This window comes from Gekko japonicus, unplaced genomic scaffold (assembly GCF_001447785.1).
Source record: "Gekko japonicus isolate JY-2015 unplaced genomic scaffold, Gekko_japonicus_V1.1 scaffold2084, whole genome shotgun sequence".
In the NCBI taxonomy this organism is placed as follows: Eukaryota; Metazoa; Chordata; class Lepidosauria; order Squamata; family Gekkonidae; genus Gekko; species Gekko japonicus.
In genome coordinates, this window is record NW_015169236.1 from 249,887 (window position 1) to 272,682 (window position 22,796).

Genomic DNA, 22,796 nt, shown 5'->3' on the forward strand with positions numbered 1-22,796 from the left:
GTAGTTTTTAATTTCATAATCACTCGCTTTTCTCTTTCCTTACGTAGTTTGTAGACTAACCATCTATTAGGTTTATTTATATTTTCAAAATAATACTGTTTGGTAAATTCGATTTTCCTAGCCAGCTCTTCATTCAAAAGTATATTCAAGTTATGCTGAAGTAGTTGTAATTTAGCCTTATGCTCTTCTGGATTAGTCTCCTTTTTCATCTTCCCCTCTTCCTTATTTATTTCATCCACTAAAGTTGGATATTACTGATCAACAGCCGAGTTGGAGAGAAACGTCGAGCATGTCCCACCTCTAGAAATCTGATTGGCTTAGTGAGGAAACTCCCAGACTGCAGGGGATCCTATAAAATTGTTAGCCTGGACTGGAATCCCATGTCAAGACTCTAAAGGCCCTGACAGGCTGTGCCAGAATGGTCCCTCATGAACCCATTCCCAAGAAGAGGAATGTGAAGGCTCTGTTCTAAGTGTAAGAGTGGCTAGCAAGATACCTTTACATATTTTCTTCCTAGAATTCTGCCTGCCCTGACATGGGTAGCCCAGGTTAGCCCAATCTCATCAGATCTTGGCATCTATGTAGGGTAAGCCCGGGTTAGTATTTGGATGGGAGACCACCAAGGAATTCCAGGGCCCCTATTCAGGGGAAGGCAATGGCAAACCACTTCTGAATGTCTCTTGCCTTGAAAACCCTACAGGGTCACCATAAGTCAGTGGCGACTTGATGGCACTTTACACACACATTCTGCCTAACTGGTCTGTCAACTGAATGTTCCCAGTTATCTGTGCTTTTTATGGTTTGCGAAGATACAATTTACTCATGATCTTTAATGTGAGCTGACTGCTATTTAGCCTACCCAAAGGTTGCTTTGCCTTTCTACTGAGAAGGAGCCTGTGCTAAGGAATGGCTTAGGGCAGGCTGAGATGGACAGATGAAGGAAAGGGGGAGACACAGCTCACAGACCTCCGTTTATTTCTTACTCTCACCCCCCAAAGAACTTTTGGTGTGCAAGAAAGCCAGGAGAACAGGATAAAAGGGGGGATTCATTTGTTGGTAGCAGCTAAATTCCAAAGTAGAATCCCATAGAAAAAACAGTTTGGGGAGGAAACTTTTTTTAAAAAACAGTCCTGCTTGGTACTTGGCAAACCTTGAAACAGAGCTGCTGATGGCCAATGACCATGGGGCACCGCAGGAATCCCCCAGCACCACCTTCTGGGACTGGCCTCCCAGACAGGACTTGAACCACTGTAACACTTTGCTCCTTAGTTCCTGTACCAAGAGGCAGCCCAGTAGGATACATGGTCAATAGCACTGAAGGCTGATGAGAGACCCAGCAGAAGTAGCGGGGTTACACTCTTCCTGTTTAGTTCTTGGTAAAGGTCATCAACCAAGGTGGACAAAGCAGTCTCCAAATTCCAACCTAAATTCTGTTTCTCTTCCAATGCGTTGGAGCAGGAAATGGTTCCAAAGACACCAGGAGGCATCACTGCCCCTATCATATTAAGAAGTCTGGTTTGGAACCTCCCAATATTTTGTGATTGCCTGTCATGGCAGCCATTTTGTGATTGGTCCCACTTTCCCTGGCAGCCGTTGTCTGGCGGTACCAGCTACCCTTTCTCAAAACTTCCAAAGTGCCTAAAGACTTAACAGGGTTGGAGACTCTTGCTTTACACTGTTAGGGTTGTCAGAGAACCCTCCACTGTGTGTTGGGCTGTGTCTGCCATCATGTCTTGCAGAAATCATTACAAATAGTTCAGAAATGTAGCTGAGAATTACTATGAAAACAGGAAAAAGTAGGAACAAGTTTGTGAGCAATTTTTCTTACAGTTCAACACTACCCTCACAGTAGCTCCTGAATGGGAATTTTGGTCTGGCTACTTGCGTTTTGGTTTTTCGAAAATTTAACTGTTTACTATGGCAGTGATTTGTGTCCTCTGAGCCACGGACCATAACACAAGTTTCCAGACCAAGTTGCAATGCATGCTTCTTTTTCCAAAGCGCTTATGTACAAGGCCTCTACATAAATTACAGGATGCTCCGTTAAAGCACATTGAAGGCTGCGTTGCACTCAGCACCTCTCTATCGAATACTTCACAGTCTCCAGGGTTATTTCAGGATCCTAGCAAGACTGAGACAAACCACACACATCTTGTTAGATTTACGCACCCCACTGGTTTATTAAGCACAACAGCACACAAACAGTCAAGTTAAAAAGCACACAAAACACGTCATGTTGCCTCACCCACAGGAATCAACTGAAAGCACCAAGGTGGCCAAGTCATTCCCTTCAGAGGTTGGGGCCATAATGGGTGGTCCCAAAGATGGCACAAAGGAAACAGACACTCAGGATTGTCGCTAACGTTGTTCTGGCTGCGTTGGAGAGCATCAAAACAAGTATGGGTTCTTGGGATGGCATCTGTCTGAGTTCCTGCTTCCCTGTAGTGTTTTCAATTTCCATGGGTCAGCTGATCCCAAGAGAAAGGAAAACGTTTCTGTTCTTTTCAATGAGAAAGTTGAGAGGCCAACTACAGTTTGGATCCAGACTAGCGTTTTCACAGACAGAAGGATTCCTGTCCACAGATAGATTTTTTTTTCCTCTCTCCACTGCTTCAGCCCAAAATGACTCCCCAGGGGGGTCCCATTATGCCCCCAGGAACAGTATGTCAGGGGGCATTTGGGGCTACAGGGGGAAGGGAGAGGAGAAGTGAATGGAAATCCTTCCATCTGGGAAAAAGCTTCAGTGGATCCAAACCTGTATCTTGCTCAAGACAAGTACCGTTACTTTAATGTGTACCTGCAAGGACAAAGCTGAAGTAAGATAGAGCAGTTCCTACCCACTCAGGTTCCATCTTCCTCCTAAATACTGGTTGGATCCAGCAAAAGGATTGTACAAGGACTCCCTGCACTTCCCCCTGCCCTGAGTAATGCTCCTTCCTTTGTTGTGTTCTGCAGGTGGGTGGGAGTTTTGTGACATCAGAGGCTTGCAAGTGTCAGTGCTCACTGGTTTTCTTCTTCTATATATGGCTGACAGTGGATGTCATTAGCTTGCCTCTCTGTGATTGGTGGGTGCGTTGGCATTGTTATGGATTGAGGTGCAGTTGTTTCAGCTCCTTGGAGTTGGGTCACTCTGACGTAAGCTTGTCCTAGCATTAGGATTCCTCTGTGAAAAAGAGAAGCCAGAAACAAGCCCTTTGGCAGGAGAGGGGAAAAATTAATAAAAGTGTCACTGGCTTTGTGAGGTAATATGAAAATGATGTCAGTACATTAAGTTCTGTGAATTTTTCACAAAAGCTATTTCAGATCATTTACTTTAATAACTCTCTTGGCTCATAAATCAAACATCAGAAAGATAATAGTAACAGGCAAATGATACTGTACAGGAAAAGGAGTTTCAAAAGCAGAAAACGAACCTCTCTCTGTGTTTTTCCCCCCCTCTAGTCTGTGAGATTTGGTTAATCTCCATGGCTGTCAGCTTCTTGGTGACACAATATTGCCAGATACAAAATGCTTCTTTTGAAGCCACTGTCACTTGAGTTTTGGTTATAGTAACAAGCAGCAGCTCTGGCACACACTCCAGATTGGATACACAACTTGAACAGGCACATCGAATGATTTAGTACAAGATAGGAAGAAGATGCAGAAGTCATAATCAACATTATCATCTATAAGAAACCATTGCCAGCCTCGTGGTTTGGATTCAAATGTCTGTGTGCATTCAGATACATGCATGGCTCTTGCACTCATGGACTGTCCACTCACATTTCTTTTGCATGTAGAAACAGGGGCCCCTCCGTTTTAATGAAGCTTTAGCAAGCAAGCGGACTCTGTGCAAACAGCCGGGCTCCCAGTCTTGCCATCAGCCTCAAAGAGCAGCCTGCCTCACCTGCTAAACTGGTTTTAAAATTAAGAGTAGCTTCAAAAGTAGGGTTGTGATGTGCCATGTTGTGGGCCTAATCTAGGGTTGCCATCCTTCCAGTGGTGGTTGGAGATCTCCTGCTGTCAGTTCACCGGGAGAAAATGGCCGCTTTGGAAGGTGGACTCTATGGTAGTATACCCCACTGAAGTCCCTCCCCTCCCCAAACCCCACTCTCCTCAGGCTCCACCACCCCCAATCTCCAGGTGTTTCCAAACCCGGAGCTGGCAACCCTAGCCTAATCGTATCCTTGGGTCCCAGACAAAAAATAGGTATTGTTACCAGGGGTCGTTTCGTAGAAAAAGAGCTAGGGGAACTCATTAGCATAACTCATTAGCATATGCCACACCCCCTGACATCAGGGGCCTGGCGGTGGACCTGCAAGGCCGGCGGGAGTGAGAGGAAGCCCCGCCAAGGCCCTCCCTGGCCCCAGGCAGGCAGGGGTGGGGAGAGGCGGGGAGGAAGCAACTTACCCTCCCTCTTCTCCTGCCTCCTCCTGGCTGAATGAGGGCCGGAAGCGGGGCAGCCGGAAGCAGGGGGCGGGGCTTCGTCGTATGCCCCGCCCCCTGCACCTCACTCGGGGGGACCGCGTTCCCCCCGAAATGACCTCTGATTGTTACTAAGCAGCTAATGTAACTGGCCTATATCCTACCATTCTGCTCAGCCAAATTTGTAGCCTTTTTCCATCCTAAGGAGGCTTCCTCCAACTTAAATGGCATTTGAAAGGTTTCTAACTTTGCTGAGGGGAGTGTTAGCAGAGAGGCCACCCATCTGACTCAAGTAAAGAAAGCCAAGGGACCCTATGAATTAACACAGAAGGACATTATGAGGCAACTGATGTGAAATCTGCTACATACTTTTTTCTTCCCTCAGGAATACTTCAAACATGAGGCAATGTTTGTATCTAAATTATTCTAATGAAACTGAACAAAAACTGGAAAATCAAAACATTGCGTTGCAACACTGAGTAAATCAAAGACCTTTTTAAAATAAAATTGGCAGGCTGTCTCTGACAGGAATTCTGCAGGATGTGCATGAAACAAAAATGTTGAGTCTTTAGCTATGTTTATGACAGAGCAGTGAAAGACATGCTTGTTAAAGCTAAACTAGTGAGACTACAAAAATCTTTCGATTCAAGAAAGCAAACAGTCCTGGTCTCAGGTATTTACCTTTCTAGGAAGCTGATGGATTTACTGCCATTTTTATACATGACGTACAGATGCTAGGAAGGGAAATGAACAAACTATACACTCTCAGGGTAGCTTCTCCTCCCACTCAAGATTAAGAGAAGGGAGGTATTTGTTTCTTCATAATTTAAAAGTGTGTGGATTTTTAGTAGGAGAGTGCAGCAATAATCCACTGACCAATAACTTGTGGCTTTAGGGTTGCCAACTGCCAGGTGAGACCTGGAGATCTCCTGGAATTACCACTGATCTCCAGACTACAGAGATCAGACCCTTTGGAGAAAACGGCTGCTCTGAGGGGGGGGCTTTATAACATGATACCCTGCTACAATCCCTCCCCTCCCCAAATCCCACCCACTCCTGGCTCCACCCCCTGCTAAATCCCTCCCCTCCCCAAACCCCGCCCACTCCAGGCTCCACCCCAACAAATCTCCAGGAATTTCCCAACCAGAGCCGGCTACGTTATGTGGTTCCAAGAGATGAGTGGAGATGCGTGTGTGTGCCCCCCCCCCGGTCTAGTTCATAATGAGATCAGACAAGGAGGTTTAACAAGCAGTATGAATAAGTCATCATGGCAAGTCTCAAGCTTAGGGCAAAAATAGAAGAAAGTCTTCTAGTCGCTTTTCCTCAGAGTCACTGAGAAGCCACGTGATCTCACAATCATCAAGCAGCCACTTTTCCTCACAGGATTGACTGCTCATTCCGGAAGACAGCCACTCCTCCACTAAGTGCCTTTCTCCATTTGCATGGTCACTTTCCCCCAGGAACCTCTTCTTTAGAAATTCTCCTCACCATCAGAAGGGAAAATGCCTCAGCTTCGTCTCTGGCTCTTTCTCCCTCTTGGAGTTCTCGCCTTCCTTCTCCTGCCCAGTGGCCAGGCAAGGCCTCACCCAGCCTCCCTGTAGGCAGCACCTCCTCCAGGGGGCAATGCCTTGTTGGAAGTTCCAGATGCGATGTCTCCTGCCTCAGACCTCCAGACTGAGTGGCAAGAGAGGCTAGATAACTAGATAGGCACACGGACCTTTCCTCCTGTATCTACTCTTCTACCACTGTCCTCTTTGATATGCAGACTGTAATCTCAGGGACCAATTTCCATTTCCTGCTTCTCTCTCACTCTGAATGAAGACTTGCTCTCTACCAGCATGCACCGAGAGAGGGACATGAAGTCCTCTCTTGGCACCATGAGGCAGATGGGCCTCTTGCCATCTGCCTCCATCCTTTAGTAAATTAGTAATCTATCAATCTCTCCTTTTTCCTACACAAAGTGTGCTTCTCAAATAGAGAAGTATTTCTCTTCTTCTGTGGAGCTTTGTAAGCCGAGTAACCTGGTAAAGTGACGCTCCTGCATTTGTAGCTTTATTTAAGCACTCTGCTAACTAGTGGTGACTGGACTAACCAAACCAGTTAACCTCAATATGTCTTTAGGCTAGGCCTACTCTGCAGGTGAAAAGAATGTTGCACAGTTTATATATATCACCGTAAAATCAACGCCCAGGCCAAACTGGTGGACCTAGAAACACCAAATTTGGGGAGAGTGCTCCTACCATGACTTAGATGCTTGCTAAGAAGGGATTATTAGAAATTTGACCCCTAAGGGGGTAAAAATGGGGAAAATATGCTCCCCCCATTGATTCCTATGAGGCTGCCAGGCTACTGCCTCCCTGCACCCCCACTCTCTGATTGGTCAGAGCTCAGTGTTCTGAGGTAAAAAAAAAACCAGTTACAGGGGACTGCAGAGAGCTAATGACAATCTCTCCTTTTTCCTACACAAAGTGTGCTTCTCAAATAGAGAAGTATTTCTCTTCTAAACTTGCAATGTGGCTCTGTGGAGCTTTGTAAGCCGAGTAACCTGGTAAAGTGACGCTCCTGCATTTGTAGCTTTATTTAAGCACTCTGCTAACTAGTGGTGACTGGACTAACCAAACCAGTTAACCTCAATATGTCTTTAGGCTAGGCCTACTCTGCAGGTGAAAAGAATGTTGCACAGTTTATATATATATATATATCACCGTAAAATCAACGCCCAGGCCAAACTGGTGGACCTAGAAACACCAAATTTGGGGAGAGTGCTCCTACCATGACTTAGATGCTTGCTAAGAAGGGATTATTAGAAATTTGACCCCTAAGGGGGTAAAAATGGGGAAAATATGCTCCCCCCATTGATTCCTATGAGGCTGCCAGGCTACTGCCTCCCTGCACCCCCACTCTCTGATTGGTCAGCTGCAGAGCTCAGTGTTCTGAGGTTAAAAAAAAAAACAGTTACACCTGCTGCTGGCCCAGCCTCCCTGATGCCTTTAATCATGATCCCCCCAACACCAAACCGGCAGGTGTCTGTCAGGTGTAGGAGCAGGGCCAGGGTACTTTAATTCATCAGGTATGCCGCCCCAGCAGGATCACCTTAGCAGTGATGCTGGCCCAGCCTCTCTGATGGCTTCCAACACACTCCCCCTGCCTCCTACACCTAACAGGTGGTTGTCTGTCAGATGCAGCAGCGGTTGCAGGGTGCTTAAAGCCACGAGGGAGCTCACCCAAGCAGTCTACAGAGAGGTCCTTCAGCAAAGGGGGGGGAAAGTATGTATGTCTCACTTCATTTTTACACTATGATCTTCTCCATTAGAATTCCTACAACAAATGTTACATTACAAACTTTACATCATCAGTATTATAACTGGATTTACGGAAGTTAAATACCATAGTGAAGCACGGGTATCAGGCTAGTAATGAATACACATTTTTACAAGGCTTACACATTTGCATTATTCATATCGTTTGTGGGTATTCCTGGTGCCAGGGTGTAATAGCACTGATTGCCTGAAACTTTAAAAAACAAATTATGGAGATACTCTTTCCTGATTTAGACCAACAGAGGGAGAAACATTATTCAGTCACTGATTACTGTGCTTTTTCACAACAGCCAACCAATGCTCCCTATAAGCTCTGCAGTCCTGTGAGCAAAAATTCTATTTTGTGAGCTACTGGCATCAAAGTTGTGAGCAAGCAATTTGGCTGCTGCATACATTAGTTTGCTCTGGAGCCATCCTTCCTGCACTAAGACAAAAATGTGCGAGCCAGAGGCTAAAAAACTGTGAGCTAGCTCACACTAACTCAGCTCAGAGGGAACACTGCAGCCAACCCCTTCTTACACCTGCCAAAACGAGAAGAGAAATATTTTGTTTAGGCTGAGACTGACTTGCCTATTATGTGACTGCAACTACATACCACTGGATAGTGTACTACTATCATAGTGCTATAGCTGTCACTCAGTCCTTGGATTGACTTGTACACACAGGGAAATCCAGTTGCGAATTAATGCAGTAGCACAATATTGCAATATCCAATTATTCCTATTTCCGTAGTTGGCAACCCTACTGCAACTGTGACTTGAAGAGCTTCCCGTTTTATGGCTGCTTGCTGAAAGCAAAGGGCCACTCACAAGAGCCCCTTTCTGGGGGTGAGGGAGAAGCATGCAGCAAAATGTACAGACCCTTGGAAAACCTGCCTATTTGCCAAAGCCCAAAGTTGAACGAGGGACCTTTAGATCTCTTGTCTATTGCTCTCCCAGCTGAGCTACTTTGGCTGCAGCAGCTAAAACCCATTTGACCACTCCCAGTGAAGTATCCCAACACAGGTGCAGCAAAAGCTGTGAAAGAACATGCTGCCTCCCCCCCCCCCCCCAAAGGCTTGCCGGTGGGGGCGGGGTATTCCCCGCTTTTGCGGGCTCTGGTCTGCCACTGGTGGGGAAACCCCATCCCCAAACAGATGTCCCCATGTGACATCGCCAACGCTCTGATATCACTTCCAAAATTACCGCATTACCACTCTCCAATAATTTCCTTGTGAATAATCATTTATAATAGGGCTTAACAGGCATTACTACTCTTTCTTTATGGCAGTATGCACCTTATTGGCTTTATAACTTTGATCTGAATTCACCTATTGTAATGTGTTTTTGGAACGTTATTTGGAATTTTTGATACATATAATTCCATTCATTCTTATATAGTATCTATATGAACTTCAATATATATGAAATCGTTTACATGAATTAGACATAGAAGATTATTTAATCGTTTTATCGTTATTTATTCACAGTTGCTTTTTTCATCCTGACACCGGCCACCTTCTGACCTAAGGGGTTAATGAACTATGATTCCCATCATGCATTACTTATTTCCCCTGCATGAATACAAAGCGCTTGCTGGGCTTTTCTATACACCCTGCTGGGGCAGCACACTGGTTTCAAACCAGCAGCTTTCTACATACAGTGCAAATATGATAACCGCTACACTACAGATTCTTCCTCATGCAGATATTTGCTGCTGACCCCTGTTGGACTAAATTGCCCCTTGAGCAAGCAGGTCTGGATTGCATTTCCTTAGATGCTACAGCATCGGGAAACAAAGCCATATTCTAAAAGAACTCTGGCTTCACTGGGAACAGGAAACTTTCTCATTTTGTTCAGCTTTGATCTGTCCCTGTGGACGTGAAGACTTCAGCTGTAAAAATTCTGTTTGATTGCATTGTGTGCTTCAATTGCAGGGTTTTTTTCTTCCCCCTGGCATCTATTTCCTGGAGGCAGGCAAAAGAGAGGGTGTAGCGTATCAAGTCCCGACAAGTCCAGACATGTCCAGGGAAAACCGTGAGCATCGCTCCTAGAGACAATGGACTATGAGGATCCTAGCCCACTCCAATCATGTGACTAGGTTCCTGGACGAGAAGCCAATGGAACTCGCGGCCACTGTAAATAACCTATTGGGAGGTGGGGGGGTGTTTTGGGTGGCGGTTTTCTGGGGGAATATAAGCCGGTCTGCGAGCTGGCCAAAGTGTCTTGTTCCTGACTGAATAAAGTACGCTTTGCTGAAATCACTCTCCGTCTGCATACTTTTCAGAGGGTTTTTCCCCCTAATTTTGATCCAGTGTTCAGCAAATATGATAGCTGCTCCTCTAGGGAAACAGGACCCTGCCCGGGGACTCTGATGCCAGCTCAGACTTGTTCCTTTCCAGGTAGGGTTGCCAAGTCTGGGTTGGAAAATACCTGGAGACTTTGGAGGTGGAGCCAGGAGAGGGCGGGGTTTGGGGAGGGGAGGGGCCTCAGCATAGTACAATGCCATAGAGTCCACCCTTCAAAGCAGCCATTTTCTCCAGGGGAGCTGATCTCTGTCGGCTGGGGATCAGTGGTAAAAGCGGGAGATCCCCAGGCCCCACCTGGAGGCTGGCAACCCTATTTCCAGGCCTGGGTGTGCAAATTTGGTGTGTAAATGTGGTAGCAAATTTCATATGGCCCATAGAGGAGGACTAGACTTTTTCCTGTGCTGTACCCTTTGATGGCTCAGGTGACAGAGGACTGAACTGATTTAATTAAGGCATCCTTAGGATGCTGGTTCAACATCTGCTAAAAAAGCTGTCCTTTTTTGGCAATTGTTTTCTGAGAATTGGTGGCACTGGAGAGATTTCTCCATGCTCTCACAGGCTTCTGACTTCCCTTTGGCAGCTGCTTCCTGCCAAATAACCTTTTATTTCAATGTGTGTGTTTTTTTTTCTGTGTTGCTTAACTGACAGCTTCATTTCTGGTGCTTTTCCTAGTCCGTGTTCCATTTCTAGGACAGAACAAAAATTAGTAACATCCTAGGGGTAGAGTGGTGTGAATGCAATGCTGGCTCCCCACTTTGTGCCTTTTTAATGAACCAAAAAGGTAGGGAGCAGCCAAGCTGTTATGTATTGGGACTGAATCATTCCAGGTATGTCACACCAGAGACTGGCTGAGCTTGGAGACCAAGAACAATAGCCCACCAGGACTCTGGAAGTAACCAGTCAAGAAGCAATGTTATGTAAATAGCCTATCATTGGGAGTGGGGTGTGTTTGGGTGTGGCAATTGCATGCTATTTAAATAGGGCTGCAGCCCTGGAGTCTTGTCTTGCTCTTGCTGAAATCACTAATAAAGTGAGCTGACTTGGAGTCTGCTCATCCATGGAACCCACTATTTAGCGCAAGCAAACACCACCCTCACCTCTGCTGCTGCTGGTGGTGGTGGTACTGCAGGCAGGCAGACGATGCTCCACTCCTCTTCTGAGCTGAGAGCCCCGCCGTGTTCCTGCTGCAGCTGATTGGGCCAGCAGCTGAGAAGGCTTGAAAATGGTGCACAGAAAGTCATGGCAGGACCCCCAGCAAGAGCAGTGGTGAGGGTGATGCTTGCCTGGCTGCTTCCTGACCAAACAGGATGGGGCCCCCTACATTTATCTTTTGAAAAGGAGGAACTCCCAGCTTTAAAACAGCAGCACATCCCCATGGTTGACTTGTGGTGCCACGTGGTCTAGTCTGACTGCTAGCCATGAAGCTGGATAATCTTTGGTCCGACTCCCTCTTTCAGCTTCAGCTACTGATCCGAGCAGCTCATGTTGACTCGTGTCCGGGCCAAGCCACCTTCCTGCCTCCAAGACCACCAGTCTCAAAAGTCAGCCACACCCACAGAAGGTATAAACTTGGACATGGACAGAGACTGTCTGAGCCAGAGGGGAACAGTGGGAGGAATCTCATTTCTGCCAGCTGCACCACCTAAGCTCTGCTTTTCCTGCTTTTCCTTTCTCAAGCTATAAACTTGGGTTTGGCCAGAGCAGGGAGCCAAAGGAGGGGTCTTCTTGGCCCTTTGGTTGTGGCTCATGCCTTTGAATAAGCTGGACCCCGGGATACTCAACCAGCCCAAGTTTTCATTGGTTGCTTTGTTTTAGTTAATTTTTAAAATTGTATTTTCATTATTTTAGGGTTCCACTTTAAGGAGGAAAAACGGTGAATAAATACGCCAACTCCCTCACAGGGTTGTTATTTGGTGAAAATGTAGGAAAGTTGAACCATGCAAACTGCTGTTAACTATTTGGAGAATATTTTAAAAAACAACAACACTAAACATGGGAGAAAGAGCTCCTGTATGCACATCTTTATTAAAATAGAAAGTTACAAGGTGTCAAATTGCGTTAACATGTGTCATGGATCAACAATGTCATTCCGAAACTTCACATCGCTTTACATTGTGCAGCACACCGTTAATCTAATATAAGACAAGATTTTATTTTCCCCTATAGAGGAAACGCATTTATTCAGTCTAGTCTGTTAAAGAATTTTTTGTTTTACGTTCTGCAGTATTATAAAATGTGGCTAGGTCAAGCCGTAGTCTGAAGGCACACGATGTAGCAACTTTGCTGAAGCAAGGCAGGCTGCTCAGTTCCTAAATGGGAGACCTCCTGAATGCCACCTTGAATTCCACGAGGGAAGGTAGAATTTACATTTATAGCTACCCATCTCACATCGTTCAGCTTCTTCCACAGAGAAACAGAGAAGCATTCTTTAAACAAATTGAACACTTGTCAGATGTAGAAAGAAACATCAACACCAGAGACGTCTGTCTATAAATGATTTTATCTACATTGGAGTGCTGCAGCAGAAGCAAGCACAGCAAAAATTGGGTCCTCATATGCTCATTCCCACTCTGCTTGCTGCTGCCATTGCCCCGATATCCTTACCCATTCTTCCATCACATGTGCACACAAGTGCAACAGGACAGCAGTGGCAGCAGTTTCTCTCCCCTCCACAGCTTGGAAATTCTCCTTCCCTTTCTCGGTTGCACTGTTAGTGTACAGGTTATGGTTGCCAACTCCAGCTTCGGACATTCCTGGATATTTGGGGGTTAGTACTTAGGGAGCTGGGAGGATGCTCAGGGGAAAATGTGATGCCATAAATTCCACCTTCTGAAGCGGCCGTTTCCTCCAGGGGAACTGATCTCTGTAGTCTGGAGAACAGTTGTAATTCCACGCCCCTTTAAAGGGCCATAAAGGAAAGGAATGGCACACAGCAACCCCATGCCATTTTGAAAATATAGCTTATCTTTGCCCCCTCTCACCCGGCATCTCCCCTTTGAGCTAGACAGAGGATTGATTTTTTTTATCTGGTTTAAAGTGAGGAGTTTCACAAAGCCCATGAGCAGACCTTTCATGCAGACATCCCCTTAAACTGCATGTGAAAGCAGTGATTTATGTATATTTTTCATGCAGACATCCCCTTAAACTGCAGGAGCCTCCTGCTGTCCATGACAGGATAAATCTGCATGTGAAAGCAGTGATTTATGTATATACAGCATGGTGGTTCTTCAGTCAGACAATATATGCACCAACACAAATGGCATCACCAATCAGACTGGCTGTCTTTCAGAATAATGATACAAACCACTTCTTCGATAGCTTGCTGAAAGAAGATCTTGCAAAGTATGATAGCAGAATGTTGCTGTGAACTGAAGTGGGCTCAGTAACTCTACTTAGACATGCTCCCCTCTGTACTGAAAGGTTTCTAGTTTCTCAAAGAGATCATCTAGTGGCCAACAGTTAAGGACATGTTACGGATTTCACCAAACTTACTTTACAGAGTATATAATTATCTGTATTATTCCAGTTTTAGTATACGTGCTGCCATGTGGTAAAGGATTTGTTCTTGCATTTTCGAGGTGCCTGAAACCGTGACACACTTTTTCTTCGCATGCAAATTCTATGGCAGTTTAAGAGCTTCTCTGATAACTTCCCTTCTCGTAACTTTTCCCAACCACTTACTTCATCTTCTGTCTGGAAATGAAAATCACATCTCTCTGGCAGTTGCCAAATATATCTTAGCTGCACTAAAAATTCAAGCTACTGCCATTAATTCAGTGCCTAGTTATATGTGCAGTGATTCTTTGGCTATTTTAATCTTAATTTGATATTTTAGATTATGTATTTAATATTTACCTTTTTCTAGTGCTGGTTGTTCTGTTTTCTCATGCATTTCAAGTATTGTTACATTATTATTTTGTATAAAAGCCAATGCACTAAATAAACTTCCTTGAAGAAATGTAAAAAATATATACTTCTGCATTGCTTCATTTCTCAAATATTAAAGCTTCATTTTTACCCAAAGATTATAATTACATAACCCGCAAGGTCTTTACGTTTGCAGGTCCTTAATATTTTAATTTTTTCAAAAATCACGATAATCTCACAGCGCAATCCAGAATAGAGTTAACATCCTTTTTAAACCCATTGACTGCTCTCCCATTATACCCCTGGGAGAGCACTATGCTCTTCACAGAACAACTTGCTGGTCCTTCTCAGCGCTGGCCTCGACTTGGTGGAACTCTGTGCCAAATAACACGAGGGCCCCGTGGGATCTTATGAAATTCTGCAGGGCCTGCAAGGCAGAGATGTTCCACCAGGCATTTGGTTGAGGACAGTGACAGTTGACATCATGGCTGGCGCCCTACCTGGACTCCGTTCCTTGTGGAGCCTACTCCCCCCCACCCCCCGGATGTGCGGAGCACTCACAGACCAGATGGGAGAAAACTGCAAAAAAAAATTGCCACTTGCTTTTAATCGCTGTATAATGTTGGATGTGGTTTTTATATGTTTTTATGATTTTAGAATGTTGTACATCGCCATGGTTGTAGGGATTAGGTGATTAATAAATGTAGTAGTAGTAATAATAATAATAATGCACTAAGAAGGGTGAAACTTTGCTCAGGAATGCAGTGACAGTCACCTTTCTGACACCCAAATTCCCAATGTATTGGCTTAAAAATACACTAACACTGCAATCAATTGCTTTTACTTAAAACTAAATCTATTGAAGCAATCCTGCTTTTCATTACTCATGGATAAATTCTACTAAAATCAATGGGTTTTCCCCCCACCAGTGAATACTGACAGGATTGAACTCCATACACCTTTGTCCTGAGAGAAATGTTTAATTTTTTCCCCGATAAAAGATGAGAAAATGAAAGTTTAAAAGTCATAAAAACGCGTGATTTATCAAAAAGAGGTTTAGGAAGCTGCAGTCTGTAACAGAAACAGAACAAATGGTGATTATTAGCTACACACAAATTAGTAAATGAGAATGTGATCTTTTGGTGTTTCCATTACCCATACTTGAGAACCCACAGACTAAAATGTGGCTGATTAAATATTTGTGCATTACCACATATATAATGTGCGTAATTGTTTTTACTTATTTCCAAAAATTGCAAATTGATAGATTTCTCTCTGATCTAGGCCCCCAGTCACAAGGGATAGGGCTATGGGGGGGGGTGTCACTCACTCTTAGGATTGCCCGGCCAGGTCCGGCAACCAGCGGGAGGGTTGGGAGCAGTTACATGGTAAGTGCGTATGACCAGAGGTCATTTCGGGGGGGAACGCGGGGGAATGCAGTTCCCCCAGGTGAGGTGCAGGGGGGTGGGGCACATGACGAAGCCCCACCCCCTGCTTCCGGCCCTCATTCAGCCAGGAGGAGGGAGGAGAAGAGGGAGGGTAAGTTGCTTCCTCTCCGCCTCTCCCCACTCCTGCCTGCCTGGGGCCAGGGAGGGCCTTGGCGGGGCTTCCTCGCACTCCCGCTGGCCTTGCAGGTCCACCGCCGGGCCCCTGATGTCAGGGGGTGTGGCATATGCTAATGAGTTATGCTAATGAGTTCCCCTAGCTCTTTTTCTATGAAATGACCCCTGCGTATGACGTTGGTGATGTTACTATGTTACTTTAGGAAACCCAGAAGTGACAAAGTGTAGCTTTAGAAATAGCCAGAAACTCTGATAAAACCATAGACTTTCTGTACATCCCTAGACCTATCTTATGTCACTTCTGGGTTTTACTTGGAAGTGACAAAGCAACATCAGCAATATTGCTGTTCTTTTTTTAAAAAATCTCCTTTTTAATTAATATTTTTATATATTTTTATTAATATTGAAATAATCATGTAAAATAATCTATGGGTGCGTTCAGATGGGCCGTTTAGTCCGCTTTTGTCCCGCCTCAGAAACGGATTTTATCTGCGCAATCACATGGTCAACATCTGCCTCCCGTCCCCAGCCGTCACTTTCCGGCTCAAAACAGCTTTAACCCGGAGTATTTCAATGCCAGGTCCCCAAGTGGTGTTTTCCTGCTTCTCCGGTTCCGGCCGCACTTTTCTGATGTCTGATCACTCCTGCTTGGAAGCTGCCCGAGGCTTCCGCTTTTCGCCCATTTTTTTAGCGCTGACGGTGTGCACATAGGCGGAGGTCCGCCACCGCGTTATTAAAAGCAATGTTTAAACGGTGCCTAGTTTTAGCATTTAGACCAGTTTGGGGTCTCACGGAGGCCGTTTTCGGGGTAAACGTTTAAAGAGGCCATTTTCGATGGTAAACGTTTAAAAGGAAGTGTTACAGCAGTCGGGTTGAAGTGGAAATCGCTGTTCTGCGCAGGCGCGAAACTTTCAGTTCTACAGATGGCTGCCTGTGCGCATGCCCAAAATGAGAGAGAGAAAACAACAATAGCACAGTAATCCGGAGCAAGGAAGTGAGTGTGATCGCGATTCTCCAGGTTCAAAAATACCGCATCAGGGCCAGAGTGATTTAAACCGCTCCCAGCACGCCGTCTGACTGCACCCTATACGTGTATACCCTATGGGTTTGGGCCACTGTTGCAGTTGGGGGGGAGGTATTTTCTCCCTGAGAGGGATCCATAAGAAGGGCCTGAGGGAAAAAGAGATTTCTGAGGGAAAAGTAATTTTTGAGGGGGGAAAGGGAAAATGGAAGCCCTCTGGGTGCTGTCCAGAGAACAGTGAAGCCTGAATTGGAGGTTCAAGACACCTGCAGCCGTGAAAGACCAGGAGCACCACCCCCACCACCGAGTGCCAGCCATGCTGCAGCCAAGACTGAGTGCAGGAGACTTGCAGAAGGCCGCACAGGCTCAGTAAAATACTTTTATCACCTCTTTTGTTCCAACTTTACGTTTTGTTGCCTAAGTTTGAGTTTTGTCGATGTGTGTCCTATTTTGATTCCCCACACCTCCTTGTGGAATTAAACACTACTTGTATTTACGGTTATAGGTGATCTGAAGGGTTTGGGGAGCTGTTTTGAAACTGCATTTCCCCTTTATTTTGCCTACTGACCATTTCCCCTCTCAGCTAGGAGTGGTGGAAGCCACTGAGTTGGAGGCATTGTTTTTCACATGCCCTGCCAATAACCAACCCAGGTTCCCTAATTTCTTTTCTCAACTGGGGTTGATATCCCCCCAATGGGGGCAGGACTTCCACCAATTTTGGGCCCCCTGATCCGCCTGCTGGCTGGCTGGCCAGCGGGGGGAGCCTTGCCCCCGAAGAGCTCCATGGTGTCTGACATGCCCAGCACGATGATGTAAACCAGAGGTGACATAATCACGCTGGACATGTCACCAGGGGGACGCTCTAGCATTCGGCCAAAAACTCTATGGTACCATAGCATTTGCACACACGCAACAAGATCCCAGGAAGGAGCCTCCGCCCCCCTACCGGCAGAAGATAGGGGACCTGGCATCCCTTCTTCCTTCCCCCACCCACGCACCCTGCCCACCTGCCCTCCCCTCCTCCCACAGCCGCCTGCATGCCATTTCCACAGTAGCACTCAGATGTATTTGCAGCTGGGAGTGCCGCTGCTGCGATCACGTTAGGGATTTCAATGTAAAAGAAGAGTTAATAAATGCAGCAGACCACTTTTAAACAAGCTTTTAAACAAGAAACTTTACTAGTGAGGGAGGGTAAACTGGGAAAATGCTAGGAACAAAGCAAAGGATTAATCACCCCTCTGACTGCACTAACCTACATCTTGACTCTGTAAAGTCTCAACCTGTGCTAGCCCCAGGCAAGATAGAACAAAGAGCAATAAACTTTCTAAGCCTCCGCCCCTAGGACATTTTCTGATCTATTACAACACCTTTGTTGGCATAGTAAATTTAACGTAACATTTAGAGTCAATATATAAAATTAAAAATCCATACATAGGTTAAAACATAGGAACATAAGATTATATAAGGATTAATTTATAACAGCCCAGCCCATCCATACATAGGTTAAAACATAGGAACATAAGATTATATAAGGATTAATTTATAACAGCCCAGCCCATCCATACATAGGTTAAAACAGGTGCAGAATGCTGCAGCCAGGCTGTTGGTGGGCGCCCCTAGGTGGGAGCACACCCAACCTGTACTGAAAGCGCTGCACTGGCTGCCTATAGCATACTGGATTCGCTTCAAAGTGCTGGTGCTTACCTTTAAAGCCCTACATGGCCAGGGTCCGACATACCTGAGGGACCGCATTTCCCCACATATTCCCCAAAGAGCACTTCGTTCGGGGTCACAACACCGGCTGGTGACCCCGGGCCCCAAGGAGGCCAGGCTTGCGGCAACGAGGACCAGGTCCTTCTCAGTGGTGGCTCCTATCTGGTGGAATGAGTTCCCGGAGGAGATCAGGGCCCTGCAGGACCTTGTGCAGTTCTGCAGGGCCTGTAAGACGGAGCTCTTCCGCCAGGCCTTCGAGTAGGAGCCGCCACTGCCACTACCACCACCGCTCCATCATAGAGCAATACCGCCGGAGGGCCGGGTAACATCTATCCACGGCCCTAGCCCTCCCTCTCTGTTATGCACGACGTTGGGAGCTTTTATGCGTGGAACTGAATTTTTAACCGTTTTTATATACTGTATGCACTTTTGTGCCTGTGTAAGCTGCCCTGAGCCCGTTCGCAGGGAGGGCGGGGTATAAATATAATCAAATAAATAAATAAATAAATAAATTTTATTGAGTAGCTGCCTGCAAATACATTGGCAAGTGCTGTGGCAACCCCAGGAACCACACAGCGGATTGCTGCTGTGATCAGTATTCATCCAATGAAGCTGATGGGCAGTAGATTCAGGAAGGACAGAGGGAAATACTTCTTTACACAGTGATGATGATTGTAGAATTAGCTGTCAGAGGATGTACTGATGGCCACAGGCATAGACAGCTTTAAAAGGGGATTAGATAGATTCACGGAGGATACGTCTATCAGTAGCTACTAGCCATGGTGAATAAGAGGAACCTCTACATTCAGAGGCAGTCAACCTCTGAATACCAGTCCTAGGAGGAGGCAACTTTAGGAGAAGGCCTTGGCCTCTGTGCCCTGTTGTTGGACCTCAAGAGGAACTGACTGGCCACAATGTGAGACAGGATGCTGGACTAGATGGACCACTAGTCTGATCCAGCAGGGCTCTTCTTATACCAGCACTAGGTAACTTTTTTGGTTGAAAAAAAAATGCAACCTCTACTTGTGGGATGGGGACTAGGGTTGTATTTGGAGACACTCCTCCCACAAGCCAAGCTCCAGTGCCACAATCAGCATTTCAGGGACTTGCCTTGAATTTGGCTGGTGGCTGTGTAAGTATGGGAGGCAACAGAGGGCATAAGTCCTGGCTACTGCCTTCTACTGCCCACTGGCCCCAGTGCTGCTACTGGTGCCTTGGTTGTTTGAGCAGAAATCTAGCCCTGGGTACCAAGGGCTGCTGTGGTATTGTTGGCACATGTGCCAAACTTACTAAGCCCTGAGATATACCAAGACTATATGGAATTGTGGGGTTGTTTTGCTCTCCTACAGTCAGTCTATGTAAATTATTCAGTGACAATTGCTTGCAACCCATCAGCTATGAAATGCAAACTTCTGAATCTATGAATAGTCCAGAAGCATCGGGTTTTTTCCATTTATAGCACAGTAGAGGTTAAAACTGATTGCCTTACTGACTTGTTTGGGTACCATCTGTGGAACATTTTTACTAGAACTAGTGCGTAAAAGACTGATATTCAGCTGGGGGAAGGAGAGAGAACAGTATGGAGTATTACTGTTTCATAGAGAGAAGACAACAAGTCTAGTTTCATATTTCCACTAAAGGTTTCTGAATGTGCAAATGCTGAGTTTCCATGGAATGACACAAGAGCTGGAAAAACAAATCTTTTATGAACTTACAAAATCTTCTAAAAGTCATGATTCAAGGAAAATGAAAGGAACAGTTGACTTGAAAAGATTACATTATCTTCACTTAAAATGGGGTCTATTTTTAAAGAAGCTTGACTAATTTTCAAATAGGGCTTACTTTTGTTGAACTAAGCTACCTAGAAATTTTAATTATTATATATTATATTTATTATTATAAGCTTCCTGTGTGTAATTCTGATGTACGATAAATAAATAATACCCAGAAATTGAAATTAAACCAAAATTATGTTCTGCTGTGAGTGAGCTAGGACACTAACAGAATATTGGTACATGGTATCAATCACAGGGAAGCCATGGTGGCTCAGAGGTTAAGACGCTGAGCTGCAGATGAAGGTCTGTACTTTGGCAGTTCAAGACCTGAGTGCCTCATGACAGAGTGAGCTCCCATCTCTGGCCCCAGCTCCTGCCAACCTAGCAGTTCAAAAGCAAGAAATTGCAAGTAGATAAATAGGTACCACTTTGGTGGGAAGGTAACAGTGTTCCGTGTGCCTCGGCATTTAGTCATGCCGGCCACATGACCACGGAAACGTCTTCGGACAGCGCTGGCTCTTCGGCATGGAAACGGAAAAGAGCACCGCCCCCTAGAGTCGGATTCAACTAGCTTTCGAGCAAGGGAAACCTTTACTTTTACCTATAAATCATATACTTAATTTATGACATGAATCCAGCATACATAACTTTTTTAAATTATATACTACAGAACATTTCCAGAATATGCTGGAGCACATGAAGAATACTTCCATCTCACAAAAAGGGAGTTTGCAATTTTCATTACCCTTCCATGATTGTTTCCTGACTTTCACCAAGCATAATTTACTGTCCAAACTGGTAAATTGTTGTCAGTGCCTTGCCTCCAAACTACAGTTTGAAATCATGGTTTCAAATGGGTTTGAAAACCACAGTTTGGAAAGAAGCACAAACTATAGTTTACATTTTGGATGTCACAGCACCGTGTGATCAGCAGAACCTGGAAAGCCAAGAACACAACCCTCATACAAGGGAGAAAGGAGACTATTCAGATCCATGGAAGCATGCTGAATCAATATACCATGGTTTGCTGTTATGTCTGAAATGAGCTCATAGCTCCCCCGTGAATCCTTCTCAAGCAAGCAGAGATGAGGCTTTCAGCTCACAAATAATACCCTTTAGTCCCACCTCTTGCAGCCATGCCTTCCTCCCTCTCTTGGCCTATCGTAGTCTCTTATGATCTCTTCTGCTATATCATTTCCTGCCTGTTCCTTAAAGTCATACTTTCTGCCATTGGGATGCGGCCATGGTTCAGTGGTAGAGCACCTGCTTTGCGTGTAGAAGTCTCCCGGTTCAATTCCTGTCATCGCCAAAAGGGATCAGGTAGTAGGCAATGCGAAAGACCACAATATGAAGCCCTAGAAGGCCACTGTCAGTCACATTAGGCAGTATTGATCCTGATAGACCAAGGATCTGACTTATTAGAAGGCAACTTCATGTACTGGAAGATAGGTCTACCAATGGCCGCTAGCCAAGAAAACCATGTCCAGAGGTAATAAGCATCTGATTACCAGTGAAGAGGGGCCACAGGAGGGAAAGGCTTTGGCATCTATGTTAAACAGGATGCTGGACTATTTTAAACAGGATGCAGGGCTTTTCTTATGTTCTTATGTTCCAGGTGCCAGGAATTTCCTTTGCATTCCTCTTTATGGGACTGAAGGCTCGGAGGTAAATTAGCCTTTTAAAAAGCCCTTTGTGCCCATTTCAATTCCTAAATACTTTTACTGATAACAGCAGTCAGGTTCTTACTTGAGCATGTTTTCTTATCCGCATTCAGGGAGTATCCTTCATAGCACTCACAGTAATAAGACTGGCCACCAGGAACACAGATTTGTTGGCAGTCATGGGTTCCAGATGCACAGACATCCTCAGTGGAAGACCGGACTGTAAAAGAGAATCACATTATACAGACGACAAGGGGGGACATGCAAATATTCACAAGGGAGAAGAAACCCCAAGTGCCATCGCCTCCCCAGCCTCACTCCACCAGTTCCATTCCCCCCCCATCCCTCTGCTGCTGCTGACTTCATTTACCCCTCCCTTCCGCTGCCTCCAACTCCCCCACCGCCTCTGTTCCTGCCCTCTCCCCTTCATTTCCGCATTACCACAATATCAGGTGCTTCAGCATCTTTCCATGCCGCCTGAATTCCAGGTTTTATTAATGTCTGCACACATTGTTCTTAACACTTTGTGTTTTGGGAGGGAAGTTACCGAGTCTGGTTGATGGCGGCGCGCTAGCAGACTCACCTCCCGGACCTTCCGGGGGTGAAGCTGCGCTCCAGCCGAAGGAGGGGGTGCGCAGGCTCGTTAACCCCCCCAGGGACCCGGCGAAGGGACCCTGGCCATGGAACTTATAAGAGGTTGCCTCTTCGATGGCAGAATGCCGGAGAATTGAGGCGCCTCTTCGTTCCGACGGTTCTCCGTGCTGAGAGACCGAATGGACTTAAGTGACGCTGACCGGGGCAAGCGCAGGAGATCGAGCGTCAGAAATGAAGCCGAAAACGAGGTTGGAAGACCAATTATGAACATGAGTCAGTTTTAAAGCATTTGCAAAGGAAAAAGATAGTTCCCCACCCCACTGAACGGGGAAAAAGGCGAGCGGGGGAGGGACGCCTCCCATGCGCATGAATTTTTGAGCGTTTGAGGGGGGGAGCGGAAGAAAACGTGAAAGAAACTGTCTAGAAGTACTTACCAAAGTGAGTTTAAGCATTCAAGCGCACATTCAGAGACTTTAAAAACATTTGTGAAAGTAAACAAACAATAAAGATGGTGGGGAAGAAGGACAAAGAAAAACTTTCGAAACCGAAAGGTACTGAGAGCTCGAAACCGGAAGTTACCAGTGAGTTGGCT

At 45.7% G+C, this 22,796-nt stretch overlaps 1 protein-coding gene across 1 annotated transcript in view; it reads right to left on the reverse strand.

The window, feature by feature from the left end:
- Positions 1–20,860: 20,860 nt before the first annotated feature.
- Positions 20,861–22,796, reverse strand: part of MATN3 (matrilin 3) — a 12,129-nt gene continuing 10,193 nt past the window's right edge. The window contains exons 6-7 of the mRNA XM_015416447.1: positions 21,696–21,830; positions 20,861–20,886 (exon numbers count right to left, since the gene is read on the reverse strand). Coding sequence (XP_015271933.1) covers positions 20,861–20,886; positions 21,696–21,830 — 161 coding nt within the window. The remainder of the gene's footprint in view (positions 20,887–21,695; positions 21,831–22,796) is intronic.